This window comes from Cupressus sempervirens, chromosome 2 (assembly GCF_028749045.1).
Source record: "Cupressus sempervirens isolate cs-2001-9-10 chromosome 2, ASM2874904v1, whole genome shotgun sequence".
NCBI classification, from domain to species: domain Eukaryota; kingdom Viridiplantae; phylum Streptophyta; class Pinopsida; order Cupressales; family Cupressaceae; genus Cupressus; species Cupressus sempervirens.
In genome coordinates, this window is record NC_143119.1 from 774,111,330 (window position 1) to 774,130,765 (window position 19,436).

General features: G+C 38.6%; 1 protein-coding gene across 2 annotated transcripts in view; it reads right to left on the minus strand.

Annotated features, from left to right (window-relative positions):
* LOC149575760 (DNA photolyase) overlaps positions 1-19,436 on the minus strand; it is a 194,320-nt gene that overhangs the window by 173,834 nt on the left and 1,050 nt on the right. For both annotated transcript variants that reach the window (XM_089815549.1, XM_089815548.1), the window contains exons 2-5: positions 19,113-19,246; positions 18,685-18,834; positions 18,431-18,542; positions 18,095-18,329 (exon numbers count right to left, since the gene is read on the minus strand). In XM_089815549.1, coding sequence (XP_089671675.1) covers positions 18,095-18,329; positions 18,431-18,542; positions 18,685-18,834; positions 19,113-19,246 — 631 coding nt within the window. The remainder of the gene's footprint in view (positions 1-18,094; positions 18,330-18,430; positions 18,543-18,684; positions 18,835-19,112; positions 19,247-19,436) is intronic.

Sequence of the window (19,436 nt, forward strand, 5' to 3'; positions counted from 1 at the left end):
CAATTGGCTTCGTGAAATCAGGTAATGCTAGAACTGGGCACGTAGTCATTATCTCCTTAAATCTCATAAAACAGTCCTGTGCCTTCTGAGTCCACACAAATTCCCCTTTTTTCAGTAGACCTGTCATGGGAGTTGCATGTCGTGAGTAGCCACTGACAAACCTGCGATAGAAACCACATAAACCAAGGAACCCCCTCAACTGTGTAAGGTTCTTTGGTGGAGGCCAATCAATAATAGCGCGAATCTTTTCAGGATCCATCCGCACTCCATCTGCACTAATAATGTGTCCCAAATATAACAGCTCGGTCATCCCTAAGTCACATTTGGACTCTTTTGCATACAAGGACTCCTCCTGTAAAATGCTCAATACTGTCTCCAAATGCTCTAGATGCTTCTGCCATGATCGGCTATAGATCAAAATGTCATCAAAAAACACCAGCACGAATTTCCTCAACTGATGGTGGAAAACTCTGTTCATAGTGGACTGGAAAGTGGCAGGTGCATTGGTCAGACCGAAAGGCATGACTACAAACTCAAAGTGCCCACAATGACATCTGAAAGCAGTTTTCTCAATATCCTGTTCACGGACTCTGATCTGGTGATATCCTGTTCTCAAATCAATTTTCGTGAAATAACAAGCCCCATGCAATTCATCTATCAACTCATCAATGCAAGGAATGGGATACCTGTTCTTAATGGTTTTCTTATTTAATTCCCTGTAATCAACACACATCCGAAGAGTTCCATCCTTCTTTTTTACCAAAACAACAGAAGATGCAAAAGGTGACTTACTTGGTCGGATGTGCCCCATAGCTAGCAACTCCTCGATGGTCCTTTCGATCTCATCCTTGAGTCGCTTTGGGTGTCGATATGGTGTGATCATGATAGGCTTAGCACCTTCCTCCAGCTCAATAACATGCTCAATGCCTCTGTCCGGTGGCCTGCCTGGTGGAATCTCACTGAATACCTTTTCGTACTTAATCCTCAATTTCTGAATATCAGGATGATATTCCGTCTTATGTTGCTCCTCCTGTGTAGGTGTCAAAGTACAAACTGCTGCCCACTCTATATCATTATGCCTAGTTAATCTCTCCAGCTGCCTAAATGAGATAGTCCTGATGTCTCCATTACGAATAGCCTTAAGCACATGAGTCCTACCATTCACTTCGAATTGTATCTCCATATCCTCTAGTCTCAGGGTAACCACCTTCAATGAATGTAGCCACTGCATTCCAAGTACTATATCCATGTCACCCATGTTGACCACATGATAGTCCGCCTTAAACTCATAGTTGTTCAGGCGCAAAGGTAGGTCTCGTACCATCTTGTCACAACGAAGAGTGTATCCATCAGCTACCTTGACTCTTAGTCCCACGAACTCCTCAGTAATGAGTCCACGCTTCTCCACGAATCGTGCATCAATGAAATTATGTGTGGCACCTGTGTCCAATAATGTAATAACCTTCTGCCCAGCCAAAACTCCCCGAAGTCTGAAAGATCCCTCTCTCTGGATGCTAGACAGTCGTGCTTCCTGTAAATGTAGCTCTGTTCCCTGCTGTTGCCCTGCACTGTCTATCTCCTGCTCTCCATCTGCTTCATCAGGATCCTCATCATGATGTTCTGAACTATCTGAATCTGAGCCTTCGTAATAAGCCCACATTGCTCGGTTGGCCTTCCCTTTTGGCCTCATAGGACAGTCATGGCCATACTCATACGGGCCTTTGCAATAGAAGCATAGCTTCTTCCTACGCAAGTCATTAAGTGTCTCCTTGTCCAACCTCTTACTTTCCTCCTTAGGTAGCTGTGCCTCTCTATGAAAGGGTGTCCCTATCTTTTCCTGAAGGGAAACTCTTTGCCTGGAATTTATTTTTAGAAGCTGAAGAGGAATCCATGTCACGAGCTTTCTTAATGGCTTCCTACAAAGTGGGAGGGTTGAGAGCTTTAATCCACCCTCTCAACGGATCAACTAGCCCATCCATAAATAAAACCAATAGCCTCCGTTCAGATACATCTGTTACTAACACTACAAGTTTCTGAAATTCTGAAATGTATGTTTCCAATGATCCCCATTGTTTAAGCTAAGCTAACTCCTTGAAATGGAGTTCTGGATCCTTCTTATCAAAACGTTCAATTAGTCTCTCCGTAAACTCCACATATGAAGTAATGTGTGCATGACCCATAGTGATCATACCATGATGCCACCACTCGTGTGCTAACCCATCCAGGTGAATTGCTGCATACTTAATAGCTTCTTCCTCAGACATAGGGTTCAATTGAAAGTATGGGTCAAGTTTTTGAACCTAAGCTCTTGCTGTAGACTTCACCGAGCCATCATAATATGGTAACTAAAGTTTCCCTACTTTCTTTCGTAGCTCATAGCTCTGAGTCCTGTCATGTCCACGGGGCATATGCTTCATCCGCACATCCATATACTCTCTAAAGGTGATTGCAGCTGTAAAATCTGGACCTCCTGCTTCCCAATCTCTCCTCAGCTGATCCTGTATGTCAGTGATCTGGGGTTCTGGTACTGGCTGCTCTGGAGCTCTAGGAAGGAACATGGGAATCATAGGTCTCGAACTCACTGTCCTAGCTTGCTGGGTTGCATGACCGAAATTGTTCCCAATTTGTTCGCCTCCATTATGTATCCCATCCTAATTATTCCCATTCTGATTGTTACCATTCTGATTATTTCCTCCACCTATGTTAGCGTTCAACCCCATTTGACGAGCCATCATCTGCATCATAAGCTCCATTCTCTGATTTTGTTCCTGTGCTCTTTGTTCGGCTAATCGCTGTCCCTGTGCCAAGGTGTCTAATAACTGTAAAAATCTTTCCTCTCGCTGATCTGGACCGGCATTCCCACCTCTATCCATATTGTAGTCGTAGTCTTGATCAAAGAATACCTCCCCTGTGTCTGTATGACTGGATTCTATGTCCACCTGTACAGATGAGCTAGACTGTTCGCTCTGCAGGTCCGAAATCCTATCTTGTCTTGCTTTGGTATTGCGAAAATTATAAAGCCTCTGTCGCATGCTCAAACATAAATGTTCTGATTTTAGTGTTTTGACATTTCGTCAAACACTTTCCCTTCTATCCAGCTGTTCCAAATTCCCTATATGACCTCCACAGGATGGCAGGACTTATAGCTCTGATACCACTGTAATGACCCTTACTATAAAGGCCACTGAAACCCTCAAACTGGACTTAGGAATTTTGTCAAACAGTTGGCATGTAACCGAATAAGGCTGCAATATTACTAATTGTTGTACAACGAAACCTCAATATATGATGCCAATAATGTATGAACAACAATTTCCAGATTATAACACTACCAATCTAAGAGATAGATGACAATATGAAACTCAAATCTGAAGTCCAATTCAATTCTGATTTTATGACAGCAAATAGAACTGATTACAATGAGAGACTATCACAATTATGCACTTCTAATACATCAAGCTCTTGACAATGCAATGTTATGACATGAATAATAACCCAGTTCAGATTTGGAATGCAAATGACAAACTTTTACAACAATTATTAATGACTGGAAATAACTATTTATGCAATGACAGTGTTGACTGTTCTAATCCATAACATGCAATATTTTGGCAATCAAAACTTCAGTTTGTGCACCTGGAATAGCTCCAATTTTGCCAGATATAAATGCTGAATTGATGCCACACGAAGACCTCACAATCTGCCCCAAACCGACTCACAAAATTGCTGCTGCTGCCCAACTGACTGGGTCGTACAGGTACAGCCTGGTACGGCTGCTAGATAAAAATATTGCAGCGTTTTTGTTACTCCAAAAGCAATAAATCTGGGCGCCTAGGGTTGCTGAATAACCCCCTAAAATATGAAATTCATCTGTCAAACCAATTAGGAGTTATGAGCAAAAACGTGGGTCCAAACCCTGGACTGGCAGTCTGAAAATAATGCACAACTGTGTCTTCAAACCCTGTTAATCAATCCACAAATGCTAGGGCACAACTGAAACCCTTATTCCAACCAAAGTAAACCCTTATAACTGAATCTCAATGAAGTCCAAATGAGATGGCTGAATTACCAACTCCTCAAATGCAACAATTCAGGTGATGTTTCACACCCTCAAAGTCGCCAATCCAAGGGAGTGATTCGTTCCCAAAGATCAAATAATAATTTGCAGACCCAAGAGACTACAAATTTGCTCCACAATGGAAGAAGTAGAAGAAATCTCAAATCCAAGCATGTCCAAAATGAGAGACCCAGCCCTCTATTTATTCACTTTTCTAAGAAGTTGCTAGAACTTCTAGAAACATCCTTTATAAAATCTCATTATAATGCATTTTTTCTAGAACTTCTAGAAACATCCTTTATAAAATCTCATTATAATGCACTTTTTATAATAAAGTAATTTTATAAAATAAAAAGTGCAACTCAACTTAAAATTATAACATGTAGGCCCCAATAACACATAATAATAAAATATAACCTCTTAACACTTCTTCAAGAGCAAGATATGACCATCTGATCCGCAGAATTGACTCTCTCTCCACACCATTTGCCTACGAGAGTCTGGAATAGGCAAAATCCATGATCAATGTCATGTCGAACTAAAGAGGGGACATTACAGACTATTGAGCCCATGACAAAATATCAACCATTTCCATAATGGTAATAAATTGGCACTAAGAAAATATATTATTTAATTCCCAACATTATCTTCTCCCATCCACAAAGAAATCAATGATGCAGCTATAGTAGATAATAAACATTGCTGAATAATCTTCCTGTTGTTGTGGGTATTATATCTATCCTCTAACCATTTTGCATTGGCCATATATATACCTCTTGAACATTCTCCTTCAACTGAAATGATGAGTTACATCCTATATAACAATCATTCGTCCCAAAAACAAATGCCGCCACCAGAAAACATTGAGAAATTGTACTCCAGTGATTATTAATATCTGCTCTCAAATCAAAGATATATGTGTATCTGCACAAAATGTGATGATTCCCAACTGATAAGAATTTCAGTACAACATATAGTCCTGGATCTAGGAATGGCTGAAGAAAAATGCATGTGCATACTGAGAAGTCACTTCTTGTGGGCACTGACTACTCCCTTATATGCTCCTCATGCTTCTTAATAGTGAAGTTTATGCTTCTTAACAGTGAAGTTCTTACAGATGGGAGGTTTTATTAATGTGTCATTTCTCTTTCATCTTGTGACAGATTATAAAAGTGATCTGAAACGAAATATTGATGCAAATCAAAAGCAACTTAATCCAGATATATCAGCTTTGATTTTCTTTCATCTCATTTCATGAATCACAAAACGTAACCAAATGCGAATCAAAACTAATATAATTGAATCTAGAATGTTTGAGGCCACAATCAGTCATTAACGACATGACATATGCTAAAAATACACACAAAATAGGTTGCCTTATGATTTTCATGGTCATCCTCGCATGGACTGGGATTTCTCTCACCTTGGCCGCTCAGAAAAGCTCTGGCTCTAGAAGTATTTGAATTGACTCCAAAGAGATGACTCACAACATCACACTAAACTCAGTGATAAAGTGTGTCTTCTCAATCACCACAGCTCACGCTTAAGATTTGTCTCCCACCGCTTGTGTTTAATGCCACAGGTTGTGTATATGGTGATGACCTTCCATAGTTAATTGTTTGCCCGATTAAATAAAACAACATTTCCTTAAACATCTATCAGTGATGAATCTGCCATGCTTGCAATGTCATTTGTGGTCTCTGCATAATTCTGTTTCTAAATAAATCGCATCCCTTCAGACTTGTCGATACCTTTGCACGTCTAAAGATCAGAATGAATACCTTGGACAGTTTCTTTCTTTATGTGTAATTCCACTGTCACTTCCTACTTTTCTATGTTGTTCGCACTCCATGTAGTTTTACCTGGCAGTCAATTTATATGGTATCTCTTTTTTTTTATTAAAAAACCCTTTAATATTCTTTCTCTTAGCCTCCCTTGTTAAGAATATAGCTTCATTCGGATTGAAAAAATTTGAATTTATTATGGTTATGAATATATATATACATATATATACATACTTGTATATATTATTACTTATATCTATATATATTCATATTGTTAATACATTAATATAATTATGAGGACAAACCATATTAAATGTTGTTTATATTCTTGCATGTAATGATAGGACTATCGGTGTTTCAACTGTATTATCATCGATTTATGAAGAGTCATGATCTCATGAGAGGTTGTGACTCCCATGGCATTTTCCATGAGGCAGTCACACCTTCTCATCGTATTATGACCCCTCCCTATGATATAAATACATTGCAATCGGTGACTGTTCTATATCAAATCAATTAAAGTGGAATTCATGATATGAACAGCAGTCATCAGATTTATATATAATACTAACAGTCTCTGCTCGCAGCAATAATAGGATCAGGAATATTCAAAGATACTTCAACGTATGTATAAGGATCTGTAACTGTTCATCAGTTACTAATATTACTGGATTTAGTTTTTCTCTAGAACAGATCCATAATCTTTACATGGTATCAAAGCCTAACTAGAGAAAAATTCTAAAGACAAACTTACAATATTCTTTTCCTTATACAAGGCTATTTTAACCTCAATCGAAATAGTGAACAGAATCAAAGTAGAAGACAGGTTGGAAAGGGCAGTAAACTTTCCTTCCTGGAAAATTCAAATGATAGCATTACTTGAAGAACTCGAACTAGATTCCTTCATAGAAAAAGATATTAAAATGCCTGAAGTCCATAACTCAAATGAACTTTGGCATAGAAGATTAGGGCACCTTGGCTTTAGTGCTCTTCTCACCATAGGGAAAATCACTTCAAGTCTACCTAACCTCAAATCTGATCAGATTAGTATTTGTAAAGGGTGTGCCCTGGGAAAAAATAAGAAAGGATATTTTACCTTAAACAAACACGAGTCTAAAATTGCACTAGAACTTATACACAACGATTTGTGTGGACCCATGTCAACACCCTCTCTAGGGGGCTTATTGGCCCGTGGCTATACAGCCACGAAAATGCACTTCCTTTACATTGCTTTTTCTAACTTTTTAAAAAATTAACTAAGTCCTCTCCTTCGTATGGAAGTGCATTTTCGTGGCTGTATAGACGTTGTCGAGTTATTGTACTGTGTAACCTTCATTGATGATTATCAAGAAAACATGGATATATTTTCTAAAACTTAAAGAATATAATGAAGATTTACAAAAATTTAAAGAGTTTAAAGCTCTTGCGGAAAATCACACAGGAAAGCTTAAGATTTGATAGTGGAGGTGAATACACATCTGACATCTTCAAAGAATTCTGCATTTCTATTGGGATTAAGAGGGAGACTATAGTGCCATATAGTCCTCAACAAAATGGGGTTGCAGAAAGAGAAAATAGAAATATCATAGAAGCAGCAAAAGCAATGATTCAGGATCAAAATCTACCTATGTCTTTTTGGGCCGAAGCAGCAAATACAGCAGTTTAAATTCAAAATAGAAGTCCTCATGCAACATTAGAATATATAACTCCCGCAGAAGCTTTCTTAGGAATCAAACCAGATCTTAGTCATCTAAGAATTTTCAGTTGTCCAGTCTACATTCACACTGCCAAAGGGAAAAGGTCTAAACTAGAACCTTCTGGAAAGAAAGGCATATTTGTTGGCTATAGTGAAACAACTAAGGGATTCAAAGTATATATTCTACGGCAAAAGTCTGTTGAAATCAGCAGGGATGTTCAATTTGATGAAGAGATCACTTTCAAAACATCTCTAAACAAAGAAGATAAGGAAATTGAAAATCAAAGGGAGTTTATCATAGAAAATGATTATAATACTAAGAATCAGAGGGAGAACACTATAGAAGATAATTCAACTGGAAATATGAGGGAGAGTCTCTTTGAAAACAGAGTCACACCTGCACCTAACATTGATAATGATGATGTTTTAAATTACAAGAAAAGACTACTATGGGCAAGGAAAATGATTGAAGAGAACAATGTGGAACCAGAGGAAGTTTCTAGAGAAAATAAGAAAACTAGAAATCAAAAATGCTATGTTGCTTTAGTAACAAAACCAACTAATGTTGAGGAGGCTTTAAAATGTCAAGCATGGAAAGATGCAATGGTAGAGGAATATCAATTGACTCTAAAAAATGATGTCTAGAATATCGTTCCTAGACCTAAAGGCAAATCTATGGTATCTTCAAAATGGTTGTTTAAGATAAAGTATGCAGCAGACAGAAGTATTGAAAAACACAAAGCAAGATTTGTTGCAAGGGGTTTTTGTCGAAAAGTCGGAATTGATTATCAAGAAACTTTGGCTCCTTTTGCATGATACACTTCACTAAGGACGATAGTTGCCATTTTTGCATCCAAAGGTTGGAAAATACATCAAATGGACATAAAGACAGCCTTCTTGAATGGCATCATTGAAGAAGAAATATACATAGAACAACCTGAAGGATTCACGACGCATGACCAAAAAACTATACGTATGTAAACTAAAGAAAGCACTCTGTGGGTTGAAACAAGCTCCCAGGGCTTGGTATGGGTGGATAGACAACTATCTTCTCAAATTGGGATATTTCAAGAATGAAGCTGATCCAAATATATATTTCAAAATATCTAATGATGACATGTTAATACTGATTCTTTATATTGATGATTTGTTGATAACAGGTGCAGATCATCTTATAGCCAAATGTAAACAGGATCTTATAGCTGAATTTGAAATGAAGGATCTAGGCATTCTACATTATTTTTTGGGTCTAGAAGTACAACAGAAGGAAAATTACATCTTCCTAAATCAAGAAAAGTACACTACAAATATATTGACCAAATTTGGAATGATGGATTGTAAACCTTTATTTACTCCAATGGAAACTAATCTTCATAAACTTAAAATTGAAGCAGCAGATTCAGAACAAGTAGATCCCACTCACTATCGTCAAATTGTTGGATCTCTTACATACTTAGTGAACACTCAACCAGATATCTACTTTGCAACGAATGTGTTAAGTCACTTCATGTGTGAACCCAAAAAGATTCATCTTATGGCAGCCAAGCATATTCTAAGGTATCTTCGAGGAACAATTGGACTAGGGTTGAAGTATGAGAATTCTGAACTATGACTTCAAGGGTATACTGATTCAGGTTGGGCAGGTAGTTCTATTGATCGCAAGAGTACAATTGGATGTTGCTTTCGTCTTGGATCAACTATGATATCTTGGTTTAGTAGAAAATAGTCAGCAATTGCTTAGAGTTCTATGGAAGCAAAGTATATGGCAACCTCCACATGAGCACGCAAAGCAGTATGGCTAAGGAAAATTTTATATGGACTATTTGGAAAACCATTGGAATCCACTACAATTCACTGTGACAATCAAAGTTGTATTAAAGTATTAGTTAACCCAGTATTCCATAGCACGTCCAAGCATATAGAAATTCCTTACCATTATAGAAGGAATATGGTGGAAACAAATGTTATCAAGTTGATGTACATTAGTACTCAAAAACAAAATGCTGACATCTTCACCAAACCTCTTGCTAAGTTGAAATTTGAGCATTTTAGGAATAAACTTGGTATGTCTAAATTGTAATTCAATATTATGTAAACTTTTTATTGAATATCTAATAAAATCAATATTGCAATATTGTGGATGTGTTGTGGCAATAAAGATGACGATCTTTCATGCGGATAAGGTCACTATTGTAAGATGACAATCTTATCAATAGGTTGACCTGTTGTCATATGTCTATAAATTTGTTAGAACACATGATAACGGATGTATCTAGATTGTCTACATTTGGGTTGAAATTCCGAAATGTGTTGAATATCTTGATACTATGTTATCACTAGGAATAGTGATAATGGTTGTGTCATAAATAGTGAAAATGAATGGAATTCATTTCCTCAAATTGATACAAGTGCATTGGATACATTCAATCCTCTTTTAACTAAGAGGAAGTGTTAAGAATATAGCTTCATTCGCATTGAAGCATATGAATTTATTATAGTTATATATATATATATATTCTTGTTGCTAGACAAACCATATTAAAAGTTGTTTATATTCTTGCATGTAACGCTAGGACTATTAGTGTTTTAATATAATTATGAGGACAAACCATATTAAAAGTTGTTTATATTCTTGCATGTAAGGATAGGACTATCAGTGTTTTAATATAATTATGAGGACAAACCATATTAAAAGTTGTTTATATTCTTGCATGTAACAATAGGACTATCGGTGTTTTAATTGTATTATAATCGGTTATGAGGAGTCACGATCTCATGAGAGGTTGTGACTCCCGTGGCATTTGCCTTGAGGAAGTCACACCTTCTCATGGTATCGTGACCCCTCCCTATGATATAAATACATTGCAATCAGTGACTATTCTATATCGAATCAATTAAAGTGGCATTCATCATATGAACAGCATTCATCAGATTTATATATAATACTAACAGTCTCTGCTCGCAGCAATAACAGGATCAGGAATATTCAAAGATACTTCAACGTATGTATAAGGATCTGTAACTGTTCATCAATTACTAATATTACTGAATTTAGTTTTACTCTAAAACAGATCCATAATCTTTACATCCCTTTTCGAGTCTGCTTAACTTTCTCTTTTCCTATTTTTCTATCATTTCTTACATTTCCAGCCTAGTTCTAATACCATGTTGAGATCATATGGATTGTGATGTGAATATCAGGATTTAACTGTGTGATTTTGAGTCAAACTTGATGACCCATGTTTCATGAGTAGTGATTCAACATGAATCCATCTCTCATGAGAATAAATGGAACACTTAGCACTCATTGGATCTAGGTGATGCTCACAGGGGTGAAGCACCGGGACTTCCCGGGAGGTCACCCATCCCAGTACTACTCCAGCCTGAGCGCGCTTAACTACAGAGTTTCCTCCATAGTTAAACCCAAAGCTTGCAACCCCATTTGCAAAACCTTCACCAAGTGTTGTGCCTTATGAACCATTCATTAGAAAGCCCCTTAAGCTCATCAATTGATAAGTAGGAGATGATTTCCACAGCTAGTCAAATTGTGATGTGAATATCAGGATTTAACTGTGTGATTTTGAGTCAAACTTGATGACCCATGTTTCATGAGTAGTGATTCAACATGAATCCATCTCTCATGAGAATAAATGGAACACTTAGCACTCATTGGATCTAGGTGATGCTCACAGGGGTGAAGCACCGGGACTTCCCGGGAGGTCACCCATCCCAGTACTACTCCAGCCTGAGCGCGCTTAACTACAGAGTTTCCTCCATAGTTAAACCCAAAGCTTGCAACCCCATTTGCAAAACCTTCACCAAGTGTTGTGCCTTATGAACCATTCATTAGAAAGCCCCTTAAGCTCATCAATTGATAAGTAGGAGATGATTTCCACAGCTAGTCAAATTGTGATGTGAATATCAGGATTTAACTGTGTGATTTTGAGTCAAACTTGATGACCCATGTTTCATGAGTAGTGATTCAACATGAATCCATCTCTCATGAGAATAAATGGAACACTTAGCACTCATTGGATCTAGGTGATGCTCACAGGGGTGAAGCACCGGGACTTCCCGGGAGGTCACCCATCCCAGTACTACTCCAGCCTGAGCGCGCTTAACTACAGAGTTTCCTCCATAGTTAAACCCAAAGCTTGCAACCCCATTTGCAAAACCTTCACCAAGTGTTGTGCCTTATGAACCATTCATTAGAAAGCCCCTTAAGCTCATCAATTGATAAGTAGGAGATGATTTCCACAGCTAGTCAAATTGTGATGTGAATATCAGGATTTAACTGTGTGATTTTGAGTCAAACTTGATGACCCATGTTTCATGAGTAGTGATTCAACATGAATCCATCTCTCATGAGAATAAATGGAACACTTAGCACTCATTGGATCTAGGTGATGCTCACAGGGGTGAAGCACCGGGACTTCCCGGGAGGTCACCCATCCCAGTACTACTCCAGCCTGAGCGCGCTTAACTACAGAGTTTCCTCCATAGTTAAACCCAAAGCTTGCAACCCCATTTGCAAAACCTTCACCAAGTGTTGTGCCTTATGAACCATTCATTAGAAAGCCCCTTAAGCTCATCAATTGATAAGTAGGAGATGATTTCCACAGCTAGTCAAATTGTGATGTGAATATCAGGATTTAACTGTGTGATTTTGAGTCAAACTTGATGACCCATGTTTCATGAGTAGTGATTCAACATGAATCCATCTCTCATGAGAATAAATGGAACACTTAGCACTCATTGGATCTAGGTGATGCTCACAGGGGTGAAGCACTACTCATGAGAGATGGATTCATGTTGAATCACTACTCATGAAACATGGGTCATCAAGTTTGACTCAAAATCACACAGTTAAATCCTGATATTCACATCACAATTTGACTAGCTGTGGAAATCATCTCCTACTTATCAATTGATGAGCTTAAGGGGCTTTCTAATGAATGGTTCATAAGGCACAACACTTGGTGAAGGTTTTGCAAATGGGGTTGCAAGCTTTGGGTTTAACTATGGAGGAAACTCTGTAGTTAAGCGCGCTCAGGCTGGAGTAGTACTGGGATGGGTGACCTCCCGGGAAGTCCCGGTGCTTCACCCCTGTGAGCATCACCTAGATCCAATGAGTGCTAAGTGTTCCATTTATTCTCATGAGAGATGGATTCATGTTGAATCACTACTCATGAAACATGGGTCATCAAGTTTGACTCAAAATCACACAGTTAAATCCTGATATTCACATCACAATTTGACTAGCTGTGGAAATCATCTCCTACTTATCAATTGATGAGCTTAAGGGGCTTTCTAATGAATGGTTCATAAGGCACAACACTTGGTGAAGGTTTTGCAAATGGGGTTGCAAGCTTTGGGTTTAACTATGGAGGAAACTCTGTAGTTAAGCGCGCTCAGGCTGGAGTAGTACTGGGATGGGTGACCTCCCGGGAAGTCCCGGTGCTTCACCCCTGTGAGCATCACCTAGATCCAATGAGTGCTAAGTGTTCCATTTATTCTCATGAGAGATGGATTCATGTTGAATCACTACTCATGAAACATGGGTCATCAAGTTTGACTCAAAATCACACAGTTAAATCCTGATATTCACATCACAATTTGACTAGCTGTGGAAATCATCTCCTACTTATCAATTGATGAGCTTAAGGGGCTTTCTAATGAATGGTTCATAAGGCACAACACTTGGTGAAGGTTTTGCAAATGGGGTTGCAAGCTTTGGGTTTAACTATGGAGGAAACTCTGTAGTTAAGCGCGCTCAGGCTGGAGTAGTACTGGGATGGGTGACCTCCCGGGAAGTCCCGGTGCTTCACCCCTGTGAGCATCACCTAGATCCAATGAGTGCTAAGTGTTCCATTTATTCTCATGAGAGATGGATTCATGTTGAATCACTACTCATGAAACATGGGTCATCAAGTTTGACTCAAAATCACACAGTTAAATCCTGATATTCACATCACAATTTGACTAGCTGTGGAAATCATCTCCTACTTATCAATTGATGAGCTTAAGGGGCTTTCTAATGAATGGTTCATAAGGCACAACACTTGGTGAAGGTTTTGCAAATGGGGTTGCAAGCTTTGGGTTTAACTATGGAGGAAACTCTGTAGTTAAGCGCGCTAAGGCTGGAGTAGTACTGGGATGGGTGACCTCCCGGGAAGTCCCGGTGCTTCACCCCTGTGAGCATCACCTAGATCCAATGAGTGCTAAGTGTTCCATTTATTCTCATGAGAGATGGATTCATGTTGAATCACTACTCATGAAACATGGGTCATCAAGTTTGACTCAAAATCACACAGTTAAATCCTGATATTCACATCACAATTTGACTAGCTGTGGAAATCATCTCCTACTTATCAATTGATGAGCTTAAGGGGCTTTCTAATGAATGGTTCATAAGGCACAACACTTGGTGAAGGTTTTGCAAATGGGGTTGCAAGCTTTGGGTTTAACTATGGAGGAAACTCTGTAGTTAAGCGCGCTCAGGCTGGAGTAGTACTGGGATGGGTGACCTCCCGGGAAGTCCCGGTGCTTCACCCCTGTGAGCATCACCTAGATCCAATGAGTGCTAAGTGTTCCATTTATTCTCATGAGAGATGGATTCATGTTGAATCACTACTCATGAAACATGGGTCATCAAGTTTGACTCAAAATCACACAGTTAAATCCTGATATTCACATCACAATTTGACTAGCTGTGGAAATCATCTCCTACTTATCATATGGATTGTTTTCTGCTAATGTAATTACACTGCCATTATATTGGTGTGTTCCAATTGCAGATTTGAATGTTATATAAATATTCGTAGAAGAGACATGTCTCTTCGATAATTTATTAATTAATCATTAATTAAACTATATATATATATATATATATATATATATATATATAAGTAGATATATTTTAGCGCTTATCTTATTTATGATTAACCAATGACCATAAGGGATTATCTCTAGGTCAATTCAATCTGATAGAAGCTACAACCTTAACAAGCTCTAGATTAGTTACCTAGAAGTGATGCACGGTGACTTCTCAGCTCGAGTTAATTGCAAAGGTCCTAGATGCGTCGTTGAGATGTTGAAAAGGATTAAATCCATATCCCAATGTTGTGCACGCAAGTGATAACCCAGCCATGACTTGCGACATTGTTGAGATTTACTAGTGTTAACGCATGGAACACAATTTTGAAATGAAGCTAGCTGACATATAGAAGCTTGAGTGATTGCTGCAAAATTGCTAGAGCTGCAAGGAAAACAAGAATGATACCACATTGAGTTGGGTGTAGCTCTTCTATCAACTTGTGTTAAGTGTTCGAGAAATTGGGCCCATAAACCACAGGTCCCAAGATCAAATCAAGTGCAAGTCGTCTAAATGAAGCAAAGATCTCAATGAGCTTGAAGGGAGGATTTCTTCATGGGGAGGACTTGGTGAGGGATCTGGAATTGAGCTCGATCCAAATTGACTAAGGATGGAATCCTAAGTCAGATGAGCAGTTGAGAAGCGAAATCTAGAATGAGCCCTTGTGTTGGCTCTTATTTGGAAAGACAATGTGCAGATTGGAGCATTGTGCATCGCCTTGTTGATGAGGTATGAGTTGGCCAAAGGGTATGATGCCTAACTCAAGTTCAGCATCATTGGCATCGAGACATCGCCTGATTTAGGTGGGGGGGAGTGTAGCAACTGTTAAGACCCATACAAGTTGAGCCAAGGTAGTATGGAACTAGCACACCTTCTTACCCCTAGCAACAAGTTGAGCATGACAATTCGAATCCATACTTGGGTATGCAATGGCCCAAGTCTCACGGATCAGAATCGGATGGATGAAACAAGTTACATTGAGTTCCAAGTTTATTCGGATGGATCTAAGGGTTGTCATTGTCACGAACTAGAAGTGCAAATTATGAAGCGAGGCTTCATGGTAACCAAATCAGCATATTCATCACGATGCGCAGATCTGATCCCTTGTGCAACATTGGGGGTTCAATGCGGCGAGCTGAAAATCTCATTGGTTTTTCCAAGGGGTCTAGGATCACCACACTGAGATTGCTATGGGCCATCAATTGGAGTGAAATTGTTGATCCAAGTTGAAGGTTCGAGAAGGAAGCAGTGTTATAAGAATAACTCTATGAAATCATTAGAGATAGAATAAGAATGGCATGGGATGTCATGCATAATACACTATGCTCCCCATGTCCATTGGTAACACGTAGTGACAGACATTGCATTAGGAAATACTTGATTGAACAGTTTTGAATCGCATGAGTATAGTCATGAGCCGTGACATTCACGAATGAGTTTGAGCTGGGAGGGGTTAATTGGAGAGCTAGTCTCGAGGAGCTGCGATGGAAATCCAAGAAGCCACAACTGAGGTTCAAAACCTATGGCATTGTTGGGAAACATTCTTTGAAGTTTGCAGTGGTTGCATTGGTTCTTGATGGATTCAAGTGGATCTGCAACGTTGGGTTGCAGATTTAAGGATCTTGATCATGGTGAAAGTCATGCATGGGTAATCTTGGGATCCCGCACTGGGCCAGCGGTTGTACTGTGTGATCCAAGTCACCTCTGCATTAACAAAGTCAAGCTGTTTGGTCCAAGTGTTATGTTGAGTCTTCTTGAGAGTTGAACTCAAGATTGAGGTCCCAGGTTTCCGAAAATGGATGGAGGGCAATGTAAGGCTTCCTGCATGGGCAATCCAAGTCATGCTCGTGGGTGGCAAATTGATCTGTGAAATTGTGATTTGAATGGAGGGTTCTTGGAGCAGAACTCGCATTGGCATGTCGGATGCTACAGTAAGGTGTCGAATGAGGTCTATGGTTTCATAGTGTAGTTGGAAGCTACGTTGGTCCCAATGGAACAATGAACTGTAAATCAATTATCTAGACTGATGATCGAATCCCTTGTTGCAAGATATGCAACAGTGATCTCAGAACTGAAGTTGGACTTGTCGAGAGAGATCATAATGGGTTCATGGTGAGCTCGTGCTGCAGAACTATGTGCACGCGCTAAGATGGAACCTCTGCATAGGGTCTTTGGCACATGGCAAGCCAAGCTGGGGCGAGCCGACTTATCATAATTATGTCAGACTTTGGGCTGTATTGTAGGTGGTGATGTAAGAGGTTTGTTTGAGGATAGAGTCCCTTCATAGGCCCCAAGTCTATAGCACAATTCTTAGGGAGAACTCCAAGGTTGGGTGATCCAAGGCTGTATTACCTGTGCATGTTGATGTTTGATCGTGTTGTGTCTATGATGTATTGTTGGAAGTCTTGGGTATTGCATTACAAAAGTATGAAGTTGGGTTGACTTCATCATATATTATTCCAATTGAGCTCGTGAGGGGAGGTGTAGTCCGGGTTAAGTTGCCAGTGCCGCATGGGTGCTACTATGATCTCATGATAGTTTTTTCCTTACATTTGGGCTTTTAGTTTTCTTGTAGGCCTCCTTTAGGAATATTAACCAGTTGTGATTCTTATTGGTCTCTTAAATATGGGATACTAGGGGTGTATGGAATTTATCCTTGTCACTATAAAAGTTTAACTTTATTGGAATTTCAATGCCTAGGATGACTGCAAGTGCATATCTTCATTATGGTAGAGTCTAGAAGTTCACCATGTTGTAATTTGAAATTTGATGCTGAATGCATGATATCTAATGTCATGTTGTTGGGCATACTCTTGAGATTAAGGTGCTTCAACTACTCTAATCTTATCTTTCAAAGAAAGTTTTGAGTCTAATAAATATTAATGCATCCATAATACATATCATTGGATATTCCTCTCAGATGTCTTAGTTTGGATGGTTGGTTCCTCTTATAAGTCCTATCTTTGACACTGTATTATTTATTTTGGTTGGGTTGGTACTGGTTTTGTTTCTTCCATCAACACCCTACAATACAAAAGCTGCCTCTGCTAGAAATTTTTTTAAATATCGGATTATTGGTGTCTCTATCATTGTTATTTTGTCGTCAAATGCTATGTTCCATCAAATCATCTTTTTGGAAGAAGAGGGAAGGACAAGAACATATAAAGCAGTGACCTAGAAACGCCACCAAATATCCTACAAATAATATATGAATAGGAAAATAGCATGGTAATGGAGGATCAAGGGGTGAGGACATTTTCCCACAGAATGTAAGTTGAATAAATTCCAATGATTCTTGTTATGGTCATTGTGGTGATTAAACTTGTTTGTTAGGTTAAATTGTCATTTGAATTTTCCATTTTGAAGGCCAATGACATAGCTCTGGATAGAGTTTTCTTGTCTTTAGTGTCATAGAAGAGAAATCACTTGAAATTTAAATTGATGCCAGTTTCATGATTTCCAGTTATTTTCATAAGCAGCATTGTGGAAGGAAAACTGTGATGTTGATTCAAGTTGATAAAACACACTTAAAATAACAATGGATGAATCAATTACAGGCATGGACCTTCGATTCTGACAAGATCATGAGATGCCCTGGATTAAGTTAGCTCCATTGAATTAAACATAAATTACAGCAAAGAAGCACTTATAAATTTGTTTTTTAGAATGGAATCAATACTTACTCTTGCCAATCATCTCTCGAAGTTGCCTCTAGATACCTCAAGTATCCATCTAATGCATTACGAACCGTGGTTGCTCCAGCCCCAATGGCCATTTGCTTCACAGCCTCATCACTCAAGAAAACAGATTCCTTATTTTGTAGATGTTGTTCATTGAGAGCTTGGTTTGACTTAACATTTTCTAGATTAGTTTTTCCCTCCATAATTCCTCTTAAGATGTTCAATTCCGGCAAATTTCCTGAAGCATTGAAATAGAACCATAAACTTCTGAACCAGTACTTTTTCAAAACAAAAAAGAAGATAATATGTGCACAACTAAAGTGATCAGACTTGCCTTACCTCTGTCTATGTCCAGTAGCAACACAGGTAATGTAGGGCATGAAAGAGGTAAAACAGAGGGCTTCTGCATCTTCTGAAATTCTCTGTACGATTCCGGAATTTTCTCCAAATTCTATAATAGGTATATGCAAGAAAAAAAGCAAAGTTTATGCATGCATTACGCATTGGAAAGTGTTCAATATAAATGTCTCAAAACCTGAAAAACATTCTTCTGAATGAAAGATGAAGGACCCAGAAGAGTGTCAAGTAAGAACCTCAAATTCAAACATATGTGCTTGCCAAAAGATAAACCTTGGTATTTCCTTTGAGACATAAACTGTTGCAAGAGATTTTGAGACTGAATGAACTAAGTTGAGCCAGTCATACTCCACCACCTCCTCTGTGATAATATGAGTAGCATTAACCTGAGCCATGCAAATAAAATTAACAGTTCAGCCTTAAAGTGAATAACTCGTAATGACTGAAGTCTGGCTAAATTCTCGGCAGCTCCAATAATTCCTATACAACCTACAGCTCCAATAATTCCATAAAAATAGTAGCTTCTAAATAAAGGCTTCAACTTCTTAAAGCGCTTTTGCAGTTTGATTAGTACGCAAACGGTCTCCATTGCATTACAATTCAAAACTTTCCTTCACATGTTGCCAAATAATCATAATTATAGTCATTAACCTATCAGCGGTACCTCTTTTACTAATGCAAGTAAGATGTCTTCAGCTCTTCCATATCTGATGATTAAATCAGAACCCTGGTCTCTGAGTAGTTGTTTCAAGTTCTGAACAGCATCAATGAGCATTTCCAGCATTTGGCTAGAAAAACCTGGAGGATCACAGAATCAAACGGAGTTTGAGATTAGGTGGATCCCTACTACTGTCAATTATTAGAGAAGAAGAACTTGATCAATTTAATATTCAGTTCAACTAAACCTAATCATTTTATTGAAATGCTCTTGCACTTAGGAGCTATTACAATTTATGTCATCTATCTTTTCCTTTAAGAAAATGTTGAT